The sequence below is a fragment of the Corvus moneduloides genome, chromosome 10 (genome assembly GCF_009650955.1).
Source record: "Corvus moneduloides isolate bCorMon1 chromosome 10, bCorMon1.pri, whole genome shotgun sequence".
NCBI lineage: Eukaryota > Metazoa > Chordata > Aves > Passeriformes > Corvidae > Corvus > Corvus moneduloides.
Window position 1 is genome coordinate 25,312,278 of NC_045485.1, and position 20,516 is coordinate 25,332,793.

General features: G+C 41.9%; 1 protein-coding gene and 1 long non-coding RNA gene across 2 annotated transcripts in view; one reads left to right on the forward strand and one right to left on the reverse strand.

The window, feature by feature from the left end:
• Positions 1 to 13,339, forward strand: part of SI (sucrase-isomaltase) — a 43,144-nt gene extending 29,805 nt beyond the window's left edge. The window contains exons 36-48 of the mRNA XM_032120207.1: positions 263 to 347; positions 1,248 to 1,386; positions 4,669 to 4,802; positions 5,291 to 5,325; positions 5,417 to 5,533; positions 6,747 to 6,895; positions 7,394 to 7,478; positions 7,573 to 7,629; positions 8,256 to 8,380; positions 8,579 to 8,667; positions 9,921 to 9,970; positions 11,244 to 11,414; positions 12,725 to 13,339. Coding sequence (XP_031976098.1) covers positions 263 to 347; positions 1,248 to 1,386; positions 4,669 to 4,802; positions 5,291 to 5,325; positions 5,417 to 5,533; positions 6,747 to 6,895; positions 7,394 to 7,478; positions 7,573 to 7,629; positions 8,256 to 8,380; positions 8,579 to 8,667; positions 9,921 to 9,970; positions 11,244 to 11,414; positions 12,725 to 12,787 — 1,299 coding nt within the window. The 3' untranslated portion in view covers positions 12,788 to 13,339. The remainder of the gene's footprint in view (positions 1 to 262; positions 348 to 1,247; positions 1,387 to 4,668; positions 4,803 to 5,290; positions 5,326 to 5,416; positions 5,534 to 6,746; positions 6,896 to 7,393; positions 7,479 to 7,572; positions 7,630 to 8,255; positions 8,381 to 8,578; positions 8,668 to 9,920; positions 9,971 to 11,243; positions 11,415 to 12,724) is intronic.
• A 1,587-nt stretch (positions 13,340 to 14,926) lies between these two features.
• On the reverse strand, positions 14,927 to 19,771 carry LOC116449075. Its single transcript, XR_004242227.1, has 3 exons — positions 18,258 to 19,771; positions 17,887 to 18,066; positions 14,927 to 16,498 (listed from the first exon to the last, which is right to left on the reverse strand). It is a non-coding gene; the product is annotated as an uncharacterized LOC116449075 (long non-coding RNA).
• Positions 19,772 to 20,516: the final 745 nt, after the last annotated feature.

Genomic DNA, 20,516 nt, shown 5'->3' on the forward strand with positions numbered 1-20,516 from the left:
CTGTGCCGGGGCCTCCTAGGGAACAATTCCTTCTCAATATCCCACCTAATCTTGCCCTCTTTCAGCTCAAGGCCATTCCCCCTTTTTCTTTTTCTGTCACTCCATGCCCTCATGCCCTTTCCTGCCTTTTTGTCAGCCCCTTTATGGAACATGGGATGTCCAGCTGAGATGGCAGCTGCAGGGGCTCCTGAGGAACCTTATGTGTAATTCAGAATTTATAGTGTTCTGCAGCAGACTATGGGGTTTTTCTCTGTGTTTTTAGGACATGAATGAACCAGCAGCTTTTGTGAATGGTGCCTTGGATGGCTGTAGGAATGACCTCCTAAATAATCCTCCCTATATGCCTGGTAAGTCTGATCCCTCCTTAGAACAGTTTTTTTAGGTTTTTCTGGTTCCTACGTAAATTCTTACCTGGTAGATGGGGCCTAAAAGCCTAAATAAAGATGGGTTTATAAACCCACAGCTCCTCACTGAACATGGCCCTTTATTTCTGAGATTATGGGCACACTGCAAGCCCAGACACTTCAGCAGGAGCAGGAGCTGTGCAGCACTTTGTAAAAATAGAGTTCTTTCCAGTTCCTCGCTGCGTATGGATTTTGATCCCTATTTTGTGTCTAAGTGCTTTGCTTGAGGCATGGCAGAGAATTGAGCTCTCTGTTTTGCGGTTTTCTCAGATGAATAATGCAATTAATTAAAAATTTAGAAAATATCCATGTGTTTCCTTTCATTATCATTTATGTGAGCAGTCAAATGCTTGAAATGCTTTGGTTTCTTAGCTCGGCTTTCCTGAAATGCTGTACTAATTAGGAATTATTTATTAATGGTTTATTAGCATATCTCGCTGCTTACTGTTGTATTCAGGTTTCATGAGTGGTTTCTCAGGAATTTCCAGGAAATTAATATTCAGACACAGATCATACCCCCACCACACCCATTTTTCTGTTTATGTGGTTGGTGTGACAGTGTTTAAAAAGATTTGAAATATATTCTGATCTACTCTGATTATTCTTTGAGCCTCTGTAGTAAGAGCATCTGTAACCGAACTATTAAAACATTCACAGACCCAGATACCTGCAGAGGAATATTGGAAATAGTCCATTTTGGAGAAGACATTTTTATAGTTATAAATAAGTGACAGTATAAAGAGACTGAATGCCTAACAGATTAGGAAAATTAAGGAAAAGTAACTGAAATGATTAGTATATGCCTATTGATAATAATAAATATGTTTCTTCCCTTTCCACAAGGTTTGGGATACAGGTCAGAAGGATTACCCTACAAAACTATGTGCATGGAAGCTCAACAATACCTTGCAGATGGGACCCCAGTCAGACACTACGATGTCCACAGCCTTTATGGATGGTCCCAAGCCAAACCCACGCTGGAGTAAGTGCTTTGCATATTCCATGCTGTCTCCAAAATGTGTTCCAAATGGATATTCCATGTCTACATTCCTACAGCCAAAACTGTCAGTGGTTTATTTCAGATGCCTGAGTGATCTTTCTCTTCACTCTGATTAATTTGGTTCTTCAATCCAGCTCCAAGTGGAGTTGGATGCTCCAAGGACTGGGCAGCTCCTGGAGTTATTCCAGTCAGGGATCTCCCTGTGGTGAAGGAAAAGAGGTGGGACCAGAGCTTCAGGAGAAGGTGAGGGGGGTCTGTGCTGGGCTGAGCTGGAGCTGTGCTTCCATGGTTCCCCTGCAATAAATCCCTTCGGCACATAATTACTGTAATTAAAACACCATGTACTTACTGTTTCTAGGTGTTGCTGGGACTGCCTGGTTTACTCCAGGTTGGTTCTGGTTTTCCTCACACTTCACATCCAGTGAGGGAAAATGAAGCAAGTTTTTCAATCATGTGAATTTCAGACGGGCTCGATTATGTTCTCTATTTAAAATGCAGTGAAAAGGGGGAAGGGTGACTTTTAAAATGCAAAGTGTGAGAGGAAAGCTTTACTTTTCAGCATTTCTTTTCCCAGTTCCAAGGCAAACGTCATTATCTGTCCCTCTGAATTGTCCTCAGCCTGCTTTAGATAACGCCCGATCTAATGATAATGGAGCTGGGCTGTTTCATTTACAATTCAATGAGTGAGCAAGGCACAGATTTTCTGTGCAGGTCCTAACGACCTTAAAGCCCTGGGTAACTTTGATATTACCATAAAGAGAGAAAATATCAGGGCTATTTGGATTTGTGAGAGGATGCTCCACTGGCAGCCTGCCAGCACAGCCCTGCCAGTCAAGGCAGGGGCGAAATTGCGGACAGGACAGGAGGGAATGTCTGATCCCTGTGCTGTCAGCTGGATGTCACGGGATTTGTGCATCACAAAATGTGGTAGGTTGGAACCTGGCTGAGCTCCAGGTGCCACCAAAGCCCCTCCAGCTCTCCCCTCCTCAGCTGGGAAGAGGAAAGAAAATATAAAGAAAGATTCATGGATTGAGACAAGGACAGAGAGAGATCACTCCCCAGTTACTGCCACAGGTGAAGCAACTCAGTTGTGGAGACCAGTTTAATTTATAACCAATCAAATCAGAGAGGATCATGACAATGAAAACTAAATCTCAATTTCCCCCCATCTTCACTTCTTTCCTAATTCATTTCTTGTTCTACCTGCTCCCCAGCAGAGGCAGAGAGGACATGGAGCAGGGGTTGCAGTCAGTTCATCTCACACTGTCTCTCTCCTCCCCACTCTCTTCCTCTCCCCAGGGGTCCACAGCTTCCTGCCAGGATCCAGCTCTGGCACAGGCGTCCCACGGGATCACCTCCTTTGGGCATCCTCCTGCTCCGGTGTGGGCTCCTCCAGGAGCTGCAGGTGGATCTCTGCTCCCCCATGGAACATCCTGGGGAAATCCCAACTCTGGAGCCTGGAGCATCTCCTGCCCCTCCTGCACTGAGCTGGGATCTGTAGGGCTGCTGCTCCCACATACCCTCACCCCTCTCTCCAGCTCCAGTTGCTGTTGGGAGCAATGTTTCCCTTTCCTATTCCTGTTATCCCGAAGTCACTCAGTGCTGCTGATGGGCTCAGCCATGGGCAGGTCCCTCTTGGCTCCATCAGAAATGGGGAAGCTCCAGGAAGTTTCTCACTGGAGCCACCCCTGCAGCCCCCCCATTGCCAAAACCTTGCTGTGCAAACTCAATGGAATAGACAATAGTTTGATAGGAAAAGGAACATTGCCATCATTTCTGTGCTTTAAGTATGAACTGAAATATTCCCCTCTCTTTTGCAAGGCACTGCAACAGAAATCACTACAATAAATCTCTCAGTTCCCACAGATATTCTCACACTGGAAATTTATAGGAAATGTTATCTACAAAATATATACACACATATATTTCAGTCCCAAACTTATTTTTTGGCAGTAACTGAAGGGGTAGTTGTGAAACTGAAGAAATGTAATAATTTATTTTGATACTAAACCATCCAAACAGAAAGATTATTTGCACACAAAACTCAGCAAAGACTGTTACTGAAAAGTGAGCATCAGTATTTTATGTAGCCTGGTGTCATTTCAGTTCTCCATCCTTAAAACACAGAAACTTCAGGATATTACCTTGATGCTGTTCTTTTGTAATGAGGTTTTTGCATGGCCAGAACCCTTATTAGTGAGCACAGGAACTGTTTGGAGGTTAATTCAGCCTTTGTGATCTGAATAATTGACTTTCATGGATAGAGCTATGGAGCTCTAGGCCTGAGCCTCCAGTCCCAGAACACTCAGGTTGTGCTCATCCCTGAGCAGGTCTACACATGACATTCACTGCCTTCACTTTTGAAATTTTAGCTGCCACTTCCAAAGCATTATTGGCACAGGGAAAGCAAAGGGAGAATGAAAATGTTGGGCAGTGTGTTGCAAAAGAATAAAGGATCCTGGAAAAGTTACTGTTTGTCCTGGAGGAAATAACTGTGGCACATTAGTCTGGTCTAATTGCTGCGGTAATTTAAGTGACTTGTGTATCTTTGCTGTAATTATGGTGTCACTAAAGCTGCAAATCCTATAGAAAAATAAGCAAATAGTGCCTTAGTGAAGCAGCAGCTTGGGCAATTAATGTGGAGCTCTCACTGGAAGAACAGTGGGATTTAATCAGGGCGATTTTCTGACTAATATTCCTATTGATATCTTGTCACCTTGGTCTTTCTCAAGGGAGTACAAATCCCTGACTCTTTTTTTTTTATTTTTTTTATTTCTTTTATTCCAGTACCTTTTAGTCAACTAAACTTACACTGAGACGTCCAGTAATCCTGCTACCTCTGTTTTCACTCCTTTGGTTTGATTTTTGCTGAATTATTTTCAACTGTTGCTTCAAATTTTCAGGTACTTTAACAAAGGAATGATGTGCCCTGGAACACATTGTGGAGCCCTTGGAAAATGTGCTTAGAAAAGCTTTGCTATGTTCCTATTTTCCCATACAGGAGTGAGCCTGAGCTGGAAAAATGTATTTTAATCCTACTTTGTTTGCCAGTTCTCTTTGCAACTGCAGCTTGGCCAACACTGCTGGGATTGTGTGTGGATCATACTGAATTGCCATAAAAAGCACGAATGGATTGGATGTATATAATGCAGCCCTTCCCTATGATAATATAAACCCACAGATTTCTTTTCAGAGGCCCTTATGCAATAAATTCTCCTGCAGTAGTTCTCCTGTAACTCGTTTCTCTGTCTGTTTTCCATCCAGGGCTTTGCAGAGTGCCACCAAGGAGCGCGGGATCGTCATCACCCGGTCCACGTACCCCAGCAGCGGGCGGTGGTCAGGGCACTGGCTGGGGGACAACACGGCAGCCTGGGATCAGCTGCCCAAATCTGTGATTGGTACGTGGCAGGAAAAGGGTCTGCATTCCTGGGATCACCGAGTCATGGAATGGTTTGGGTTGGGAGGGACCCCTGCCATGGCAGGGACACCTTGAACTGTCCCAGGCTGCTCCAAGCTTTATCCAGCCTGGTTTTACTTCTCCTTCACTTCCTTGCTTTCTGTATTCCTGTGATTTTAGATGTAAAAAATTGGCTCAGCAACCAGAATTTGTGGTCAATTCCTATTTTTTCCTTTTTCTTCTTACACCTTTCTTACCCCTTTAATTCCCTTGGGACCAGACTCCTCAATGCACTGTGTCCTGCCACTCACTGTTTTCTTTGCTCCTGTCCACCCACATCCCTGCAGTAGGAAAACACCACACATTCGAGAAATTGTGGGGCTTTTGTTTGTTGTTTTCTCTTTTGATTCAGCAGTGCAATAAACATTGTCTGTGTAACCATCATGTGAAAAAACCCAGACAGTAACACCGATTTGTTTCTCTTTTCAGGCATGCTGGAGTTCAGTCTCTTTGGAATATCTTACGTAAGCTAATGAGTTATTAACTTCTATTTAATTACCCTGACGCTGGACATGGTAATACAGTTTCCCATTTGGGTTATTCTGAAAATTTCAGACAGGAGCTGATATCTGTGGCTTCTTCCAAGACGCAGAGTACGAGATGTGCCTCCGCTGGATGCAGCTGGGTGCATTTTACCCGTATTCGAGGAATCACAATCAGAAAGGAACAAAGGTGAGTGGCAATATTTTAATAGCTGTTAACACCTGGGCCCTTGCAACACCCAGGAAAAACCAGCCAGAACAACCCACAACTGGCCTGGCACAACAACTCCCCACATTTCAATTAAAATGGAGAAGAAAAGAACACTTTTGGCTCTTTATCAAATGAAAATTGACATTTTTTCTATGCTGGCTCTGCTACAAGCCTTCCCATCACCTGGGAGGTTTTATGCCCACAGAGGGGCAGCTCTGGGATTTGGACACTTGAAGGAAGTATGTTCTGACTTTGCTGAGACTGAATCAAATTCCTGCATATTTTCTCTTCTGGGCCATTTGGATTTCAATGTGCTACAGCAGAGCTAAAGTGGAGATTTTATGGCAAAAACTTCAAGGAGCACAACCGACCTCAGTGCTCTCAGCCCTAATTGGCCATAATTACACAACAAATGAGAAAATCGGGCAGTGGAATAAGATGCTGGAGTGAGACTCAGGAATTTCTGTGCTTTGCACATTTGCCACCATCAGATATTGTAGTTCTGTTAAAAGGAAAGGGAAAGAATTGCCTAAATGGAGGCTAAGGACTGGAGTGGAGAAAGCTGTCCAACAAGATAACTGGGAAAAGAAAAGAAAGGGAAACAGCACTTCTGTTCCAGGGAAAGCTTCAGGTCTAGCAGAGTGGAGCTATTTAGATGGCAAATATCTAATGGATTAAAGCCTCCTTTTGAGAGCCGGGTGCTTTATCTCGCAGCACACACCTTCCACAGGCCTGGGAAAGCCTCAAAATGCAGATTTGGGGTTATCATGGTGCTTCCAGTCTTAGCCGCTTTGCCAAGGTATTGCTCCATACCTTTCCTAAAGACTGGGAGCTCTCCTGCTGTCAGTCACTGGTGCCTCAGACCCTTGCTGCGAGGCCGGGCCCAGGGGCCGGTGGATGCTGCACAGGGGGACGTGTCACGCCTTGGGGACACCTTGCATTAAACGTTTTTGCAGCATTTCCCCACAGTTTTTATCAGCTTTCCTCCTTTCAGTTGCCATCTTGGGGATGACAGTGGCAGCCACTGTTTTCACTCTCTCCTGAGCTGAAGAATAAATAACTGAAGATGCTCTGCTTCAGAGGCGAAATCTCCTTGGTTTGTTTTGCTACGTTGATTTGGGTTTGGTTTTTTTTCTTAGCTTTCCCAGGCAGTCCAATCCAGCTTCTCTAACAACACTCTCTTCTCCTCCAGAGGCAAGATCCTGCTGCCTGGAATGCCACATTCCACAGCATTTCCAGGAACGTGCTGAACATCAGATACACCCTGTTGCCTTATCTCTACACCTTAATGCATGACGCCCACGCCCACGGCAGCACCGTGGTCCGCCCCCTTCTCCACGAGTAAGTGCAGTTCCCCTGCTCTCCTGACCAGGAATTCCCTTTAAAACTCTTCTAGTTGTGACCCCCTAACAACAGAGTTTACAGCATTTTCCCCTTCAATTATAAACATAAGTCTTGGCTGGGAAAAACAGAGGTTTTTACATGTGGTGATTTACTTTTTTCCAAGAAACTCAGAAAATAGTGGCTTAAATTAGAAAATCTGTCCCAGGTTGTCCAAGTTGTTATTATTGTAATTAAACATAAGACCTGCAGAGTTTTGTTGTCTCAGCATACTGAAAAGCAAAAGCGAAGAAATGGAAAGAAATCTAAAGTACTAACTTGCATTTCTCTAATGAGTTTCACTTTGTGCGTTCCTGGCAACCATTAATTGATCTCTGAATTATTAACAGCAGTAACGAGGCAATAGATATTAGAAAGAGTGGGTTCAATTACTGACAGAAGGGTCTTCAAGGAGGAACACTTTGGGAAAGTTCAGCTCTCGCTGTCTCATCCTGACAGGTTTGTGGAGGACAGAAAAACGTGGGATATCGACCAGCAGTTCCTCTGGGGTCCTGCCCTGCTCATCAGCCCCGTGATGCAACCGGTGAGCATCAATTTAAGCACCAATTATTAAAGTCATTTAATTTAAGCTTCACTTTTTGATTTGAGGTGCCTAAAATTTGTGTGTTTAATTGCAGGATGCTCGAAGTGTGGAGGCTTATTTCCCCAGTGCCCGCTGGTATGATTACTACACAGTAAGTCATCCTATAAAAATTGTATTTTAAAACTTATATTTTAACTTGTATCTTCTGTCTTTCCACAGTGCTGTGTGGCAGGGAGGTGGGAACACTCTCCTGCCTCATTTGCCTTTAATAGAAGTTCTTAGAAACATAAAATCTACTCAGCTGATTAAAAAAATACTAAAAATCCTCGATTCCTTTATAATAACGTATAACAACATGACCAGAGTTACAGTAAATGAAAAGGTGAAGTAATACCTTTAACTTAGAGCTCTTTTCACTTTTTGTAACCCTTGAACAAGACACAGAAGGTTTTTGTAACGGAATGCTCTGATAAAGAAAAAAACAAACCAGGTTTAGCTGCATAATTTTTCCCAGAATATAATAAAAGATTTGGTAACAGGAAGAGCAGGATCAAAACTCCCTTCATTAATCACAGGTTTGTGTTTCACTGCTTGGCCCCTTTGGTTCAGCTGCTGTCACCCACGGTCAGCCCAGGCTTTTATAGGGCCGAAATTTCGGGGTTCCTCTTGTTAATAGTTACTCCTGCAGTAACAACTCCTAATTAACCTGTCTAGAGAAATATTATCACTGCATTCTGAAGGAAAACTCTGTAAAAGATTCAATTTTTTTGCACACAGGAGGCAGATACTGGCTTTAGGGGACAGCTCCAAACTTTACAAGCTCCTTTGGATCGTATCAACCTGCATATCCGAGGTGGACACATCCTGCCTTGGCAGATACCTGCTAATACAACTGCTTACAGGTAGGAAGAAGTGAAAATTTTAAATTTAAGTGATCTTTTTTGGGGTTTTGTTTTTTTTTCCTGATGGTCTCCTTTAACAGTATGGGATGGGAAGATGGCTGTGGGAGGTCGGCTGGGTGGTACACAACATTTCTGTAAAGAAATTGCCATTTGGGAAGTATGGAATGAGATTAGCTGAGGAAATTGTGATTTCCACAGCCGGAAGAACGCGATGGGGCTCACGGTGGCCCTGGATGATGCTCTGTTTGCAGAAGGACACCTTTACTGGGATGATGGGGTTCGCATTGGTACGTCCAGGGTTTCTTACCTCCCTAAAACCCTTTTTTTTTTTGCTGTGGGAATGGCTGGATCCTGCCAAGAGAGGCTCTATCCTTGGAGATATTCAAAGGCCAAATTCAAGCAGACAAAGCCAAATCTGAGGATGTGAATTAGAGAGAGATGAAACAAAGTGTGGGGTGTCCAAGGAGGAGGAGAGGGGAAGGGAGAGACTCAGCCACAGCCACCCCATTTCTGGGGGACAGATCTGAACCTGCCCTCAGAGGCAAAACCGGAATTAAACCTGCAGATCAGCATTACAGAAACATGATTCTTCCTGATTTGAGCCACACAACGCTGTGATTTATAGAATTAATATGTTGTATAAATGAAATCATGCCCTGGGCCTGAGGCAACGCAGATAACAAAGTTCCATCCCCAATCCTATGGGAGCCATGACCATAGATCATGTGAGAACTTTCACGGATTTCCTCAACATAGCTAAATTTAAATTGTCTGCAGGTAAGGGATGATGCTGAGATGTCATTTATCCTCCCCTCCCAGAGTGCTTTACCCTCATAATGACGATGAGCTCTGGCTTGAGATTCCCATCAGGAATGCGGGAAATGTGATGTGGGGGGAGTTTGCAGGAGACTGGGGGTGGATCTGGAGGTGCTTCACACACGCTGTCAGCACTGGAATCCAGAGATGATGGCGATGTTTAGGGAATCTGATGATAAATGGGATTTACGTGGATTACAAGGAGCATCTCACAGGCACCACTCGAGGCAGGAGCCTCAATGCCCAGATGTCAGCACTGCTCTGAGGGCAGGCATAGCTGAATTATAGGGCTGGGAAAATAAAAACAGCCATTTCAGACAGGCAGCAGCCTCTGTCATGGTCAGGTGTCACCTGTAATTGGGCAGTGAATGGAGGGGGATGTGGGAAATGACTCTTCAGTGAGAAACAGGAACATTTTTCTCCTCATCTAAACTCTCCTGATCTTCCTAGTGCTGCTTCTTTGTCTGCTTTTATATCTTACCTCTAAAATGTTCTCCTTTTGTCCTCATTTAAACTTGAAACACACTGAAAATATTTTATGTCTAACAGCATTTATCTTCTGGAAAGGCACGACTTCTCTTTATTTACATACAAATACATCCCTTATATTTGTAAGTTGTCCATGGACACAATCCTTGAGCTGAAATTTCAATAATGTGTTAAATAAGGTGGATAGAAAAGGCATTTGATTCCTTTTAATTCTTTTATTCTTTCTTTACAACAGATGCATATGAAGATGGTGTTTACCTGCTAACATCATTTACTGCTAATCAGGTAATCACATTAGCTTATATGTATTTAATAGGCACTTTTGGGTGATTTTATTGTATTTTTAACTGTGGGTATTTTAATTTGGGTCTTCCTAATGTCTACATATCCCAACCTTACATTAAACTGTGCTCACAGTTGATTAGGCTAGAAGAAATGTGATTAAACTGTGTTAAGAATGAGCTTAGGAGTGATCCTGGAGTGTATTGTTAAGTACAATTGTCAGATTTCACTTCTTATCATAACCATCGAGTATCTGCAAATAAATTAGGCTCTAATTATAGGGAGTTTTGCTTTAAAAGAAAAGCTCTTTCTATTGTAGCAGAAAACACACTTTCTTATTTCATTACTTTCCAGTGTGCTTCTAATTTTATCCACACTGTTCTTTCTTCTCCTTTAATTCTGTCTTTGTCAAATAAAAGGGTGTTAATTGCTAAGGCAGGGAGTTTGTTTTGCTAACACTCAGTATTTGCAGTTGTAAGGAGATTATAAAATAAATGCACCTTTCCCTGCTCCTACAAAAACTTGGTAAGGAAAAGCTTAATTAAAGAGGTCTTGAATCAACCAACAATGAAAAACACTCACCCTCTGAGCCCTAAATACGTGGGATTGTGTCACAGCACATTTGTGTGGGATCTGGGTACATCCTGAAGAAATCCATAATCTCCTTAAAATCTCAGTAATGGCACGAGAGGGGGCCTGTGAGTGCTGAGGGAGGCGATGGGGAGGAAGGAGCTGTTCTGGGAGGGCAAAAAGGAGAAGGATTAGAGCCTGGAGCTGCTCCCACAGAAGCTGGAAAATGAGACAGGGGCAGGGAAGGAGGGGTTTGTCCTGCAGCACTTGCTGCCCATCCAGGGGTTGAGAATTTCTTGTTACTTCACTCCTCACATCAATCAGCTGAGTGGCAATTAAGGACCTGCAAAGCCCAGGATTTGGCCAGGTTAACAAAGTGGAGGAAAGCTTTCAGTGTTGGAAAAATAAATCACAACACACAGGTAATTAGGAAAAAAACTTGAACAAAAAACCTGGAGTGAGGACAGCAAATGGAAAACTCAAGTGGATTTCATAGAATCCCAGAATGGTTTGGGTTGGGAGGGACCTTAAAAATAATCTCATTCCAATCCCTGCCATGGGCAGGGACACCTTCCACCATCCCAGGCTGCTCCAAGCCCCGTCCAACCTGGCCTTGGGCACTGCCAGGGATCCGGGGGCAGCCACAGATGTTCTGGATTTGTCCCAGTCTAATCCCAATCGCTGATATTTTCCCTCTTCCTTTCAGACTGTTTTGGATATCAGAGTTATACATCAGAATTACACTGATCCAAACAACCTGATGTTTACCGACGTCAAAGTCCTGGGGGTGCCCACCAGTGTCCAGCAGGTGACAGTGTCTCAGAATGGGCAGGCAATCCCATCATCCCCCGACTGCGTCTATGAGAGCAACAAGAAGGTGAGATCTGCTTGAAGGGTTAAAAAAGGTTTCCTACCTGCGTTTGTGCTCTGAAACCTGTGGAGATTCAGCTGTAATACCATATTTAAAATAGTTATCTATTTAGCATATTTAAATATTTATATATCTACCTATTTATCTATTTAGCATATCTAAAATATTTCTATATTTACCACATTTAAGATATTTCTAGCGTATTTAAAAATATTTATATATTTAGCACATTTAAAATATTAATATATTTAGCACATTTAAAATATTTCTGTATTTAGCACATTTAAAATATTTATATATTTACCATATTTAAAATATACCACGTTTCAGAAAGATGCACAAGCTGGCATCAGGTAATGATTCTTTAATACAATTTAATGCATAGAAAGTACTGTGTGTGCTAGAGCTTTCAAGCCCAGAAGTCCCTGTTGAGGAACCCAAACTGCTTCTGGAAAAATGGATTTTGTTCCCTAACAGCTTCCCTGCAACCTGGAGCTGTGACAGGAGGCAAAGCATCTCTGAGTATATTCCTGGTCTCTGCATGACCCCGCTGTTGTCGTTCTTGTCTGACAACATTTCCCTCTCCCAGCCCTGTTTGCCTCCCACCATTTCCTGCTCTGTCCTGTCCCATTTTGGCTCTGGGCACTGCAGCACTCAGTTCCCACCCGGGCAAGGCAAATCCCACTTTTTCTAAGGTTATTGGGAAACCTTCAGCCAGCTTCAGAGCACCAGGATTTCCATCTCTGTGGGTTGTGTCTGTCCAGGGATTCACCCTCTCCTGTCTCCCCAAACAATGAGAGTTACAAACCTCTTGTTACTGGGATGTTCCTAGCCTTCCTCTGGGATTCAGCCTTCTCTCATGTTCTAGTTTGTCCTCTCTTTCAGTGCAAAATCAGAATATAAAATTTTTGTACGCAACAACAACAAAAAAAAAAGGGGGTTAAAAATATAAAAGAGAATGGAAATGTTTCATTCTGCTGTTGACTTTCTGATGGAAAAAAAAATCATAGGCACTGCTGAATTACAGTGTATTCTGAGTTTGGCTGCCTTTAAAAAATTCCTTTATTTTTAAAGTAAAAGGAACCTGACTTCAAAAAGAGCCTGTGAATGAAGGAAGGGATCAGAGAGTCATGGTCAGACTCCCAAATCTGTGCCGGTTAAACTGTTTGTAGTGATAAAAACACAAATGAAAAAAAAAAGAGGAATCAATTCCTGTAGGTTAAAATGAGCAGCCAATATCTCCCTGGAGCACAGAAAACACCGTGGATCTTCAGGGCTGAATTCCTAAATGCGCATTTTGTGTGTTTTATTCTCAGCTCCTGACAATCACCAAGCTCCAGCTGCAACTGGGCCAGAACTACACCCTGCAATGGAGCTGAAATGGAAAATAACATCAGCCACACCACTGGGTTTTCTCAGACTTGCACAACCTCTTTCAATTTTTCTCTTAAAACCACACCAGCACAGCCAGTTCGTACCCAGGTATTTTTGTACAAAGCAGTCACGTGCCAGTGGTGACACTTTAGGAGAACTTCATCTTTGAAAGCTGAGAACTGAAGGGAAAACTCTGTTTTTTCAGAGTAGAATTCCTGTCTTAGTATCTAATACATTTTGTGAAAAAAGATGCAGCTGTTGTTACCTAAGTGGAGTTGAAGGCATTATTTTGCCCATGTCTAAATTCCATCCTAATTTTAATTGCACCCATGCAAGTTACTACTATGGAGAAGAATTGAAGTCAAAGCAAATGTTTTCAGATGACTGATTTAGCGTGAAATAATATTTCAAGTTTTTGATCTACAAAATACTCAAATACTTAAAAAAATCATTTGAAGTTGAGGGGGTTTTGTACAACTTCAGCCACATCTTTGTGTTTCCCATGTTTGAACCTGAAGTTGTAAAATTAAACCTGAGGTTTCAAGGTTAATTAATGAGTGTTGGTCTCTGTGTGTTTATTTCACGGAAGGAAATGTTGTTGTTGTTGTGTTTTTACCATAATAACAATTAATGTTAAAGCCTCCTTTTATCCCAAGAGTGCAGCACGTGAACTAAAGAGACTGGGAAAACATATTTACAATTAAATTTGAGGGGAAGAAATGGCTGTTGGAGGTAGTGGTGATCTCCAGGGACTGTGCTTTACATTCATTTAAAGGATTCCTCCTTGCTTTAAAATTTTGGGGTAAAAAACTCAATAGCCAACAGCTCCTAGGTGGGTTAGTGCAATCACAGGGGTGAATTTATTGAAACTTTGCTGTGAAATGGTAACGAAATTGGCAAAGAAAATGATCATTTAGGAGTAATTTTATATTTCATATTTTGACAAATAAAACTTCCCTGTTTCTCCAGCTGCAAGCAGATGTGAGGATGTGTCCTTTTGCTGCAGCAAGGGGTGAGCTTTCACCTTATGTGCCACACTTTGCACCCTCTCATCTGACATAGGAAATATTAGAGACAGCAAAAAGGCTTCCAAAAAACAAATTTGTCCTTATTCATTTGAGGAACCTCATTTTTGTCTTTTTTTTCACCTTTGAGAGGCTTCCAAAAAAATAATTTCTTCTTATTTACTTGGGGAACATCCTTGTCTGCTTTTCAGCTTGGAGAGGCCCAGCACCTCGCCTGAATCCCAAGTTTCAGCCCCAGGGGATGGTTTTACTGAGGGCCCAGGATAACAATTCCTGAGAAACTTGCCCAGGTTGAGAAATCCCAGCTTCAAACTCACTTGGCCACCCCGGGGTCACTCCCTGCAGAGCCTCTCCCATCCCACATTCCCTCAGCCACTCTGGATCCAGCCCAGATGTGTCCCATTGCAGGAAATCCCACGAAAATCCAGTTTCCCACAGAATTAAACACCCTGCTTGTGCTGAGATGGGATTTTTTAACTCTCACTCTCCTCGGAGTTTGACTTTCCAGCACTTGTAAAATAACAACACCCAGAGGTTTGACACTGACACTGAACCGTGCTGTAAATCGAGTCTCTCCTGATGAGAGAGAATTTTCTAAAAGTACTTGCAAGGAGTTTCAAAGATAAAACGAGACTTTTCCTTGAGTTTCAATGCTTCCAGATAGTTTTTTATTAAGTCTTACTAGAGGAACAGAGCCACTAGTGTGACCCAGGTACAGCACAGAGCACAGAAAGCAGGAGTGAAGTCTAATTATCAAGATTTACGCAGCCTTTTAAAGATATTTTAACCAATAGTTACTAAAAACGTACATTATTTTTACTTTCTTACCAATTATTCAGTAACACGACCAGGAACTGCGGAATTTTCTATCCATTCATTCCAAACTTCTTTTACTGCAGAATATGGAGTGGTAGAAGAAGGTTTAGAGAACAACAACAATCCTCCATTTTGGTATTTTTTACTCTTATCTATTTACTATAAAGAGAAGCCTAAAACCTCTAAATTTTTCACCCTGTGACAATCTTACCTAGTAGTCTATAACCTAATTCACACCACTGTATTTTCTAGCTGTTGTCTGACTGTTGGTAATTTTTTCCAAGGTTTGAAGCCAAAACAGAGGTGTCCAGGGGGGTAAGAACCCTTAAAAATAGGCAGAGAAATATTCTCGGCACTCTGGGTTCCTACAGACACAATCCTGCTGCACACCCCACTAGAAAATCCCCACTGAAGGCACAAAGCCTTGCCTGAAAGACACAAAGTCCTGCACTGGAAATCTTCTTTTCTGAGCTTTAGTTTTTGGAACCATTGAAATTTTGTTGGAACTGTTGCAGTCTGACAGCAGCTGAAGAGAAATACCCGCTTAGGGCAGCTCAGAGGGAAAGCACCACGAACCAGGGTGCGGAGGAAATGATGGAAAAGCAGCTCTCATTTCCCATCAGTGTCATTCCAAAGGGTTCCCAAGCGCTGCCTGCACTGAAAGGCTCCTCCTGGGTACAAACTGTGGGAGTGAGGGGCTGGGGTGGAGTAGCTGTGTAGAACAGGAGCAGACATTGCGCTAAAGAGACACTGATGGCCCTGGCATTACAGTTCCACTCATGGAAAAGATAAAACCTCGTCACGCTCGGCTGTGCTTGTGTTAATGAAGCTGCCACACACGCACAGATAATTGGGTTTTTCCTTGGAGCTGGAAGGAGCAGCTGGATGGCAACATCTGGCAGCACGGCTGGAGTGTGGTGGGCTGGGAAAAGAGAGTTGGGCACCTTTGGGGATCCTTCTCCTTCCTTTTCCTTCCCTCCTTTTATACAAAAAGCTCACTTTTGTGATTGTTCTTCTGGTCAGTTGAGGAACTTTGGGGTTTTTTCAGCTAAACCAGGAAATCTTTGATAAATGATGAAGAGTTTGGAAGTTCCTCTTTACATTTGCTGGAAATACCAATCTCCTGTGACTCCAAGGATTAAGCCAAGCTTGGCAGTGCTTTCAATTACCAACACAAATATACTGCAATATGAATTTGTGAATTATCATTATTTGCAACTGAAATGTTAAAAATTAATCCAATGCAATGCACTTCAAATTAGCCCATGTGGAAAGCTGAAGTGTTTAAATACACATGGGATGTGTGCTATATATAAATATATAATTCACAAGTGCATGGTTAAGTGGACACACTTAAACACACACTATGTCTATTACTTAAATTATTAATATTTAAATTGTATTATTTAAAGTAAGGGTTGTTTTCCTTTTATTATATGGTTGGTCTCACATTCAGAGTCGTTCCAGTTGAATGTTTAATGCATATGAGGCATTATGCACATTACTATAATTATGGCATAAGAGATTCAGAAATGCTCCCTGACCAGTGGGTCCCTTTTTAATCATCTCAGGAGACCTTTCCTTCCCCTGATACAAACCCTACACTCAGGGTCAGCCCAGAAAGCAGCTGATACTGAAATATTCCAGCTCTTTTTAAAAATGGATAAAATTTGCATTGAGTACCGGGTGTAGAAGCGGCAAATAAAAATGACATGCAAGCAGGATGTCCAAAAATTACCTGCTAAAAACATTATTTGCCATTAACTGAGTCTTGAAAGTAGCCCAGGGATGGAGGAGAGCGAGGAATCCAATCTGGAGCAGGCCCTCCAGATCCGTGGTTTTCTTTGCCAGCATGGGAACAGCTGAGAGAATCTGCTGTGGAAAAGAGAAAATATTCAACATCTTTGTGCATTTGGATATCCAAACCAGTTCATCAGGACACAGGGGCTGGAATTAAATCAGGTATGTCCAGGAATTGATGTAAGAGCTTCCAATGCCCTGTGTCCATGGAGAAAAATTCTCCTCAGATCTGGTTTTTGTAGAATCATGGAATGGTTTGGGTTGGGAGGGACCTTAAAGCTCATCCCATTCCACCCCTGCCATGGGCAGGGACACCTTCCACTGTCCCAGGTTGCTCCAAGCCCCGTCCAACCTGGCCTTGGGATCTTGGTTTTCATAGTCGGATAAAGTCTAGGACTGAGGAGTTTGGGAGTTGGGTTGAATCCAAAAGAGCTGCTGCCTAAAAATGACAGAATTTGCAGATTTGTGTTATTTTTTCCTACATTTGAATGTACTGGTGAGTGACAAACTCTGATGTGTTTGGACAAAGCCAGCGAAGAGAAACCTGCAAAGAGCTGGGCTCTGCTTCAAGTCCAACTTCTTGTTATTGCTTTCGCTAATAGATTTAATTCCACTGGTTATTATTTTTAACAGATTAAAGAGAAATTAAAAGCAGCTCTTATAAGTATTTACACTTTCAGATAAATATTTAATAAATGTTCTCTGTTGTGACACTTCCTCTCCTCAGAACAGCACAACTCTGGACAAACAACAACAGCCACAGAAGCTCCTCTTTCTCCTGTTTTGATCCACACAATTCCTCACACCTTTCCCTCATATTCACTAATGACAGAAAACAGAATTTCCTGCTCTGCATATCCAACCTCTCCAATTACTCTTTGCTCTCCAGCATTCCCATCCATGTTCCAGTGCAGGGATGCTGGGAAGGGCATTTTGTTGTTTTCCATGCAGGCAGGTCCTGCTTCCTTCACAAGTTTCCAGCTCACTCCTTTAATGAAATCCCCCTCCCCATTGAACTCCTGGCCCCCTCAGATCTCTCTTTCCCATTTTTCCACCACCTTCGGCTCTGTTCAGTGCTCTGAGCCATGACCAGCCTGGAGAAAATGCTTTTCTAGGCTCTGCTATTCCATCTCTACCTTAGAACAGGAAATATTTCCATGCCACCTCTGCTTGTTACAACCCTAAATGGATCTCATCGGTTCTGCCCTCTACCCTTAATAACCAGAAACATTTTGGAGTGAAAATGGAGATATCCCATCCTTTGGAGAGCCTAATCCCTTCCCACAGATCTTTCCAAGCAATAAAAACAAAGTTTGCCTGACTTTGAGAACTTCCCCACAGCACAAAAGCTTTTTCCAAGGGTTTTAATTGAAGCCAAGCCCCTATTTAGGTTACGACGTCCTATATTTAACTAGAATGGAATAATTTCTTTTCTTGTATTTAACCTTTGATCAGCTACCTACCTTTGAACTCTGGATATCGACCTCCTCCTTGTCATCCTTGTCCCACTTCTCCTGTAGCTCTTGCATAACCTCAGAAATCAAAATCAAATTCTCTCTTTGCTGAAATAACTTTTATTGTTTTTCTTCACAGGCACAGCTTCACTTTGTTCTTTTGTTTCTTAATGTAACCACCACGGAGATCTGGAACACAATAACGAAGATGTTCGTACAGTTTTAAATAAAATTCAGCACAGGGGGAGTGTGTGGTTGAACAACAACAGTAATTAAAGAAAATACAGCATAAATGAAAAAATAACATGTTAAAAATCCTGTCGTGGTCTGAATTTTGCTTTTTTTGATATGGCTTAGAATGTTCTAAACTGTATAATTACCTCCTTTCAGGTTCTTGTATTCAATGACTTGTTGCTTCAGAGTGATGCAGGTAAAAATCTTCCTTATTAATATTTGCTTCCAAATGAATTCCAAAGAGAGAAGTGAATTTCTGCATTCAGAGAGCACAGACAAACAAATTCCCATCAATCCCCTTGTCCCCCAAATAGTTTCAAACTACCCAGATCTAAGTGATTTATAAATCCTGTGGCACTTGCAGGCTTGGGGCATATTCAAAGGTTGTTTTGTTCCTTTTTTCCTTTTTCTTTGGAAATATCCTTTCGTCCCACATCCCACCCCGCTTCTTCCACTGTCATATCCCAGATGGAAATTATTTTCTTACCTAGGGACACAGAGCAATAAATCAAAACTGGTTTTAGTAAGACCAGCTCAAAGCAGACCCTGAGCTGGTCTTACTGAGTAACAGCACCTCTGCATTTCCTCAGCATTTCCTGGATCTGGTTTTTCCCACAGGGTTTATGCCAGGCAGGCCACCACTGAAATCTCTGGAATTACATGGATAAACCTACCACAAGAGAATTCCCACATCTTCTCCAGCCTGATTATTCTGACTGTTTCTCAGAGTTTGCTGTTTCTCCTCTGAACCCTGGGAACTTTGTTCAGTCCAACATTCCCACTACTGGACATAACTTAAGCCCTTCTTGTGCTGACTTCCCACAAGCTGAAATTTTGGATATTTCTTCACACATTTTTATGTTTTCCTGCCTTTCAAGAAGTGAGTGTTGCTACCAGGCTGTCGCTGGCAGTGTCCCACACATGGCCAGAGCCTTTCCGAGTCCCTTCCAACTCCAGATATTCCATGATTTAAACACTGAGTACCTGGAGAATGGAACCATTCATTAATATCTTAAGAGGAGAATTTTGGGTCAGGCTTTTTGCCTCTCACAATACATTTTAATGCACTTCTTATGGAGTCTTCCATTAGGCCTCTGCAGAGGTAGTTCAGATTTTCCTTTTATTCAGCATTTCCTCGCAAGGGAATAACAAAAGCTGAAATTCTCCACCTCCTGCAAGATAATCCTGTGAGATTTTTGTATTTATTGCTTCTGGATGTCAGACAGGGAATTCACTTCCCACCATACCATAAAGCTGATTTATGAGAATACAAATGCATATATGGGTGAAAATGAAGTGATTTTTTTTCCTTAAATAAAGGGGGCACAAAACTAAAAGAAGCTTTTTAAATAACGACAACATAGTGAAAATGTCAAATTTCAAGTTCTATACTTCCAACATACAAAGTTACACGTTGGGGAATGAATCTGAACATTTTTTTGTTGTTATTCTGGTGTAGGAACAGCACCTGAGAGAGGAAATACTTTCAGCTGCTGGAAATGTGGCTTTCACACTCATCTATAGCATCAGCCTATAGAGGATGTGTTTGTTATGATAAATATTTACACATGCAGACTCCCATTTCCACATCCTGCAGAACTGATTACGTCAAAGGAAAATATTTGGTTCCTTGACAAAAAATCCCACTTTTCATTTTTCCTTCCCCTTTCTTTTCTCTCCTTTCTTTTCTTTTTATGTTAAAAAATAATACATGCTGTACATTATATAAAATATAATATATTGTAATATTAATTCCTGCATCTTTGAAGAATATATATATATAATTTTCATACTATGGAGACTCTGTAAAAAGTCACCGTGTCCAGAGTTTGTTTTTATTTGGATTTGTTTTTAGGATATTCCTCTTATCTACATGCCCTGTATTCACATATGTTCACCTGTGTAGAATTATAAGCAGTCTGCTTCCTTCATTTTTTTGAGATAACTTTAAATAATAATGAAAATCCATAAATAACGTGGAAATCCACATCTAGAAATAAAATAAGTAAGTAGCACACCTGCAGTAGCAAGGTTAAAACGTTACATTCTGAATATTTGGGCAATTATCTTCAAGAATGAGGACAAAATAAGTACTTAATTTTCCTGGAGCATGATCCTTTCTAATTTTCTTGAATATTAAAAAATAAACCCTTAAAACCTTCAGTTGTTTTCAGTATCCTGTAAAAGTAAAGGTAGCAGCTGTGGAGTTATCACAAAACGAGTATGAGAACACCTTCAGGTGCTCACCAGAGGTAGCACTGAGTATGTGCTGCTGCTGCAAATGTGATTGTGCTGCAGCAAATCCACAGAATTTTCCACCCAAGCAGCAGCAGGAAATGTTTTACACGAAGAGAAAAAGCCACGTCAGTCCCTCAGCCCCTTCACTGCAAGGATCACTCTTCTGC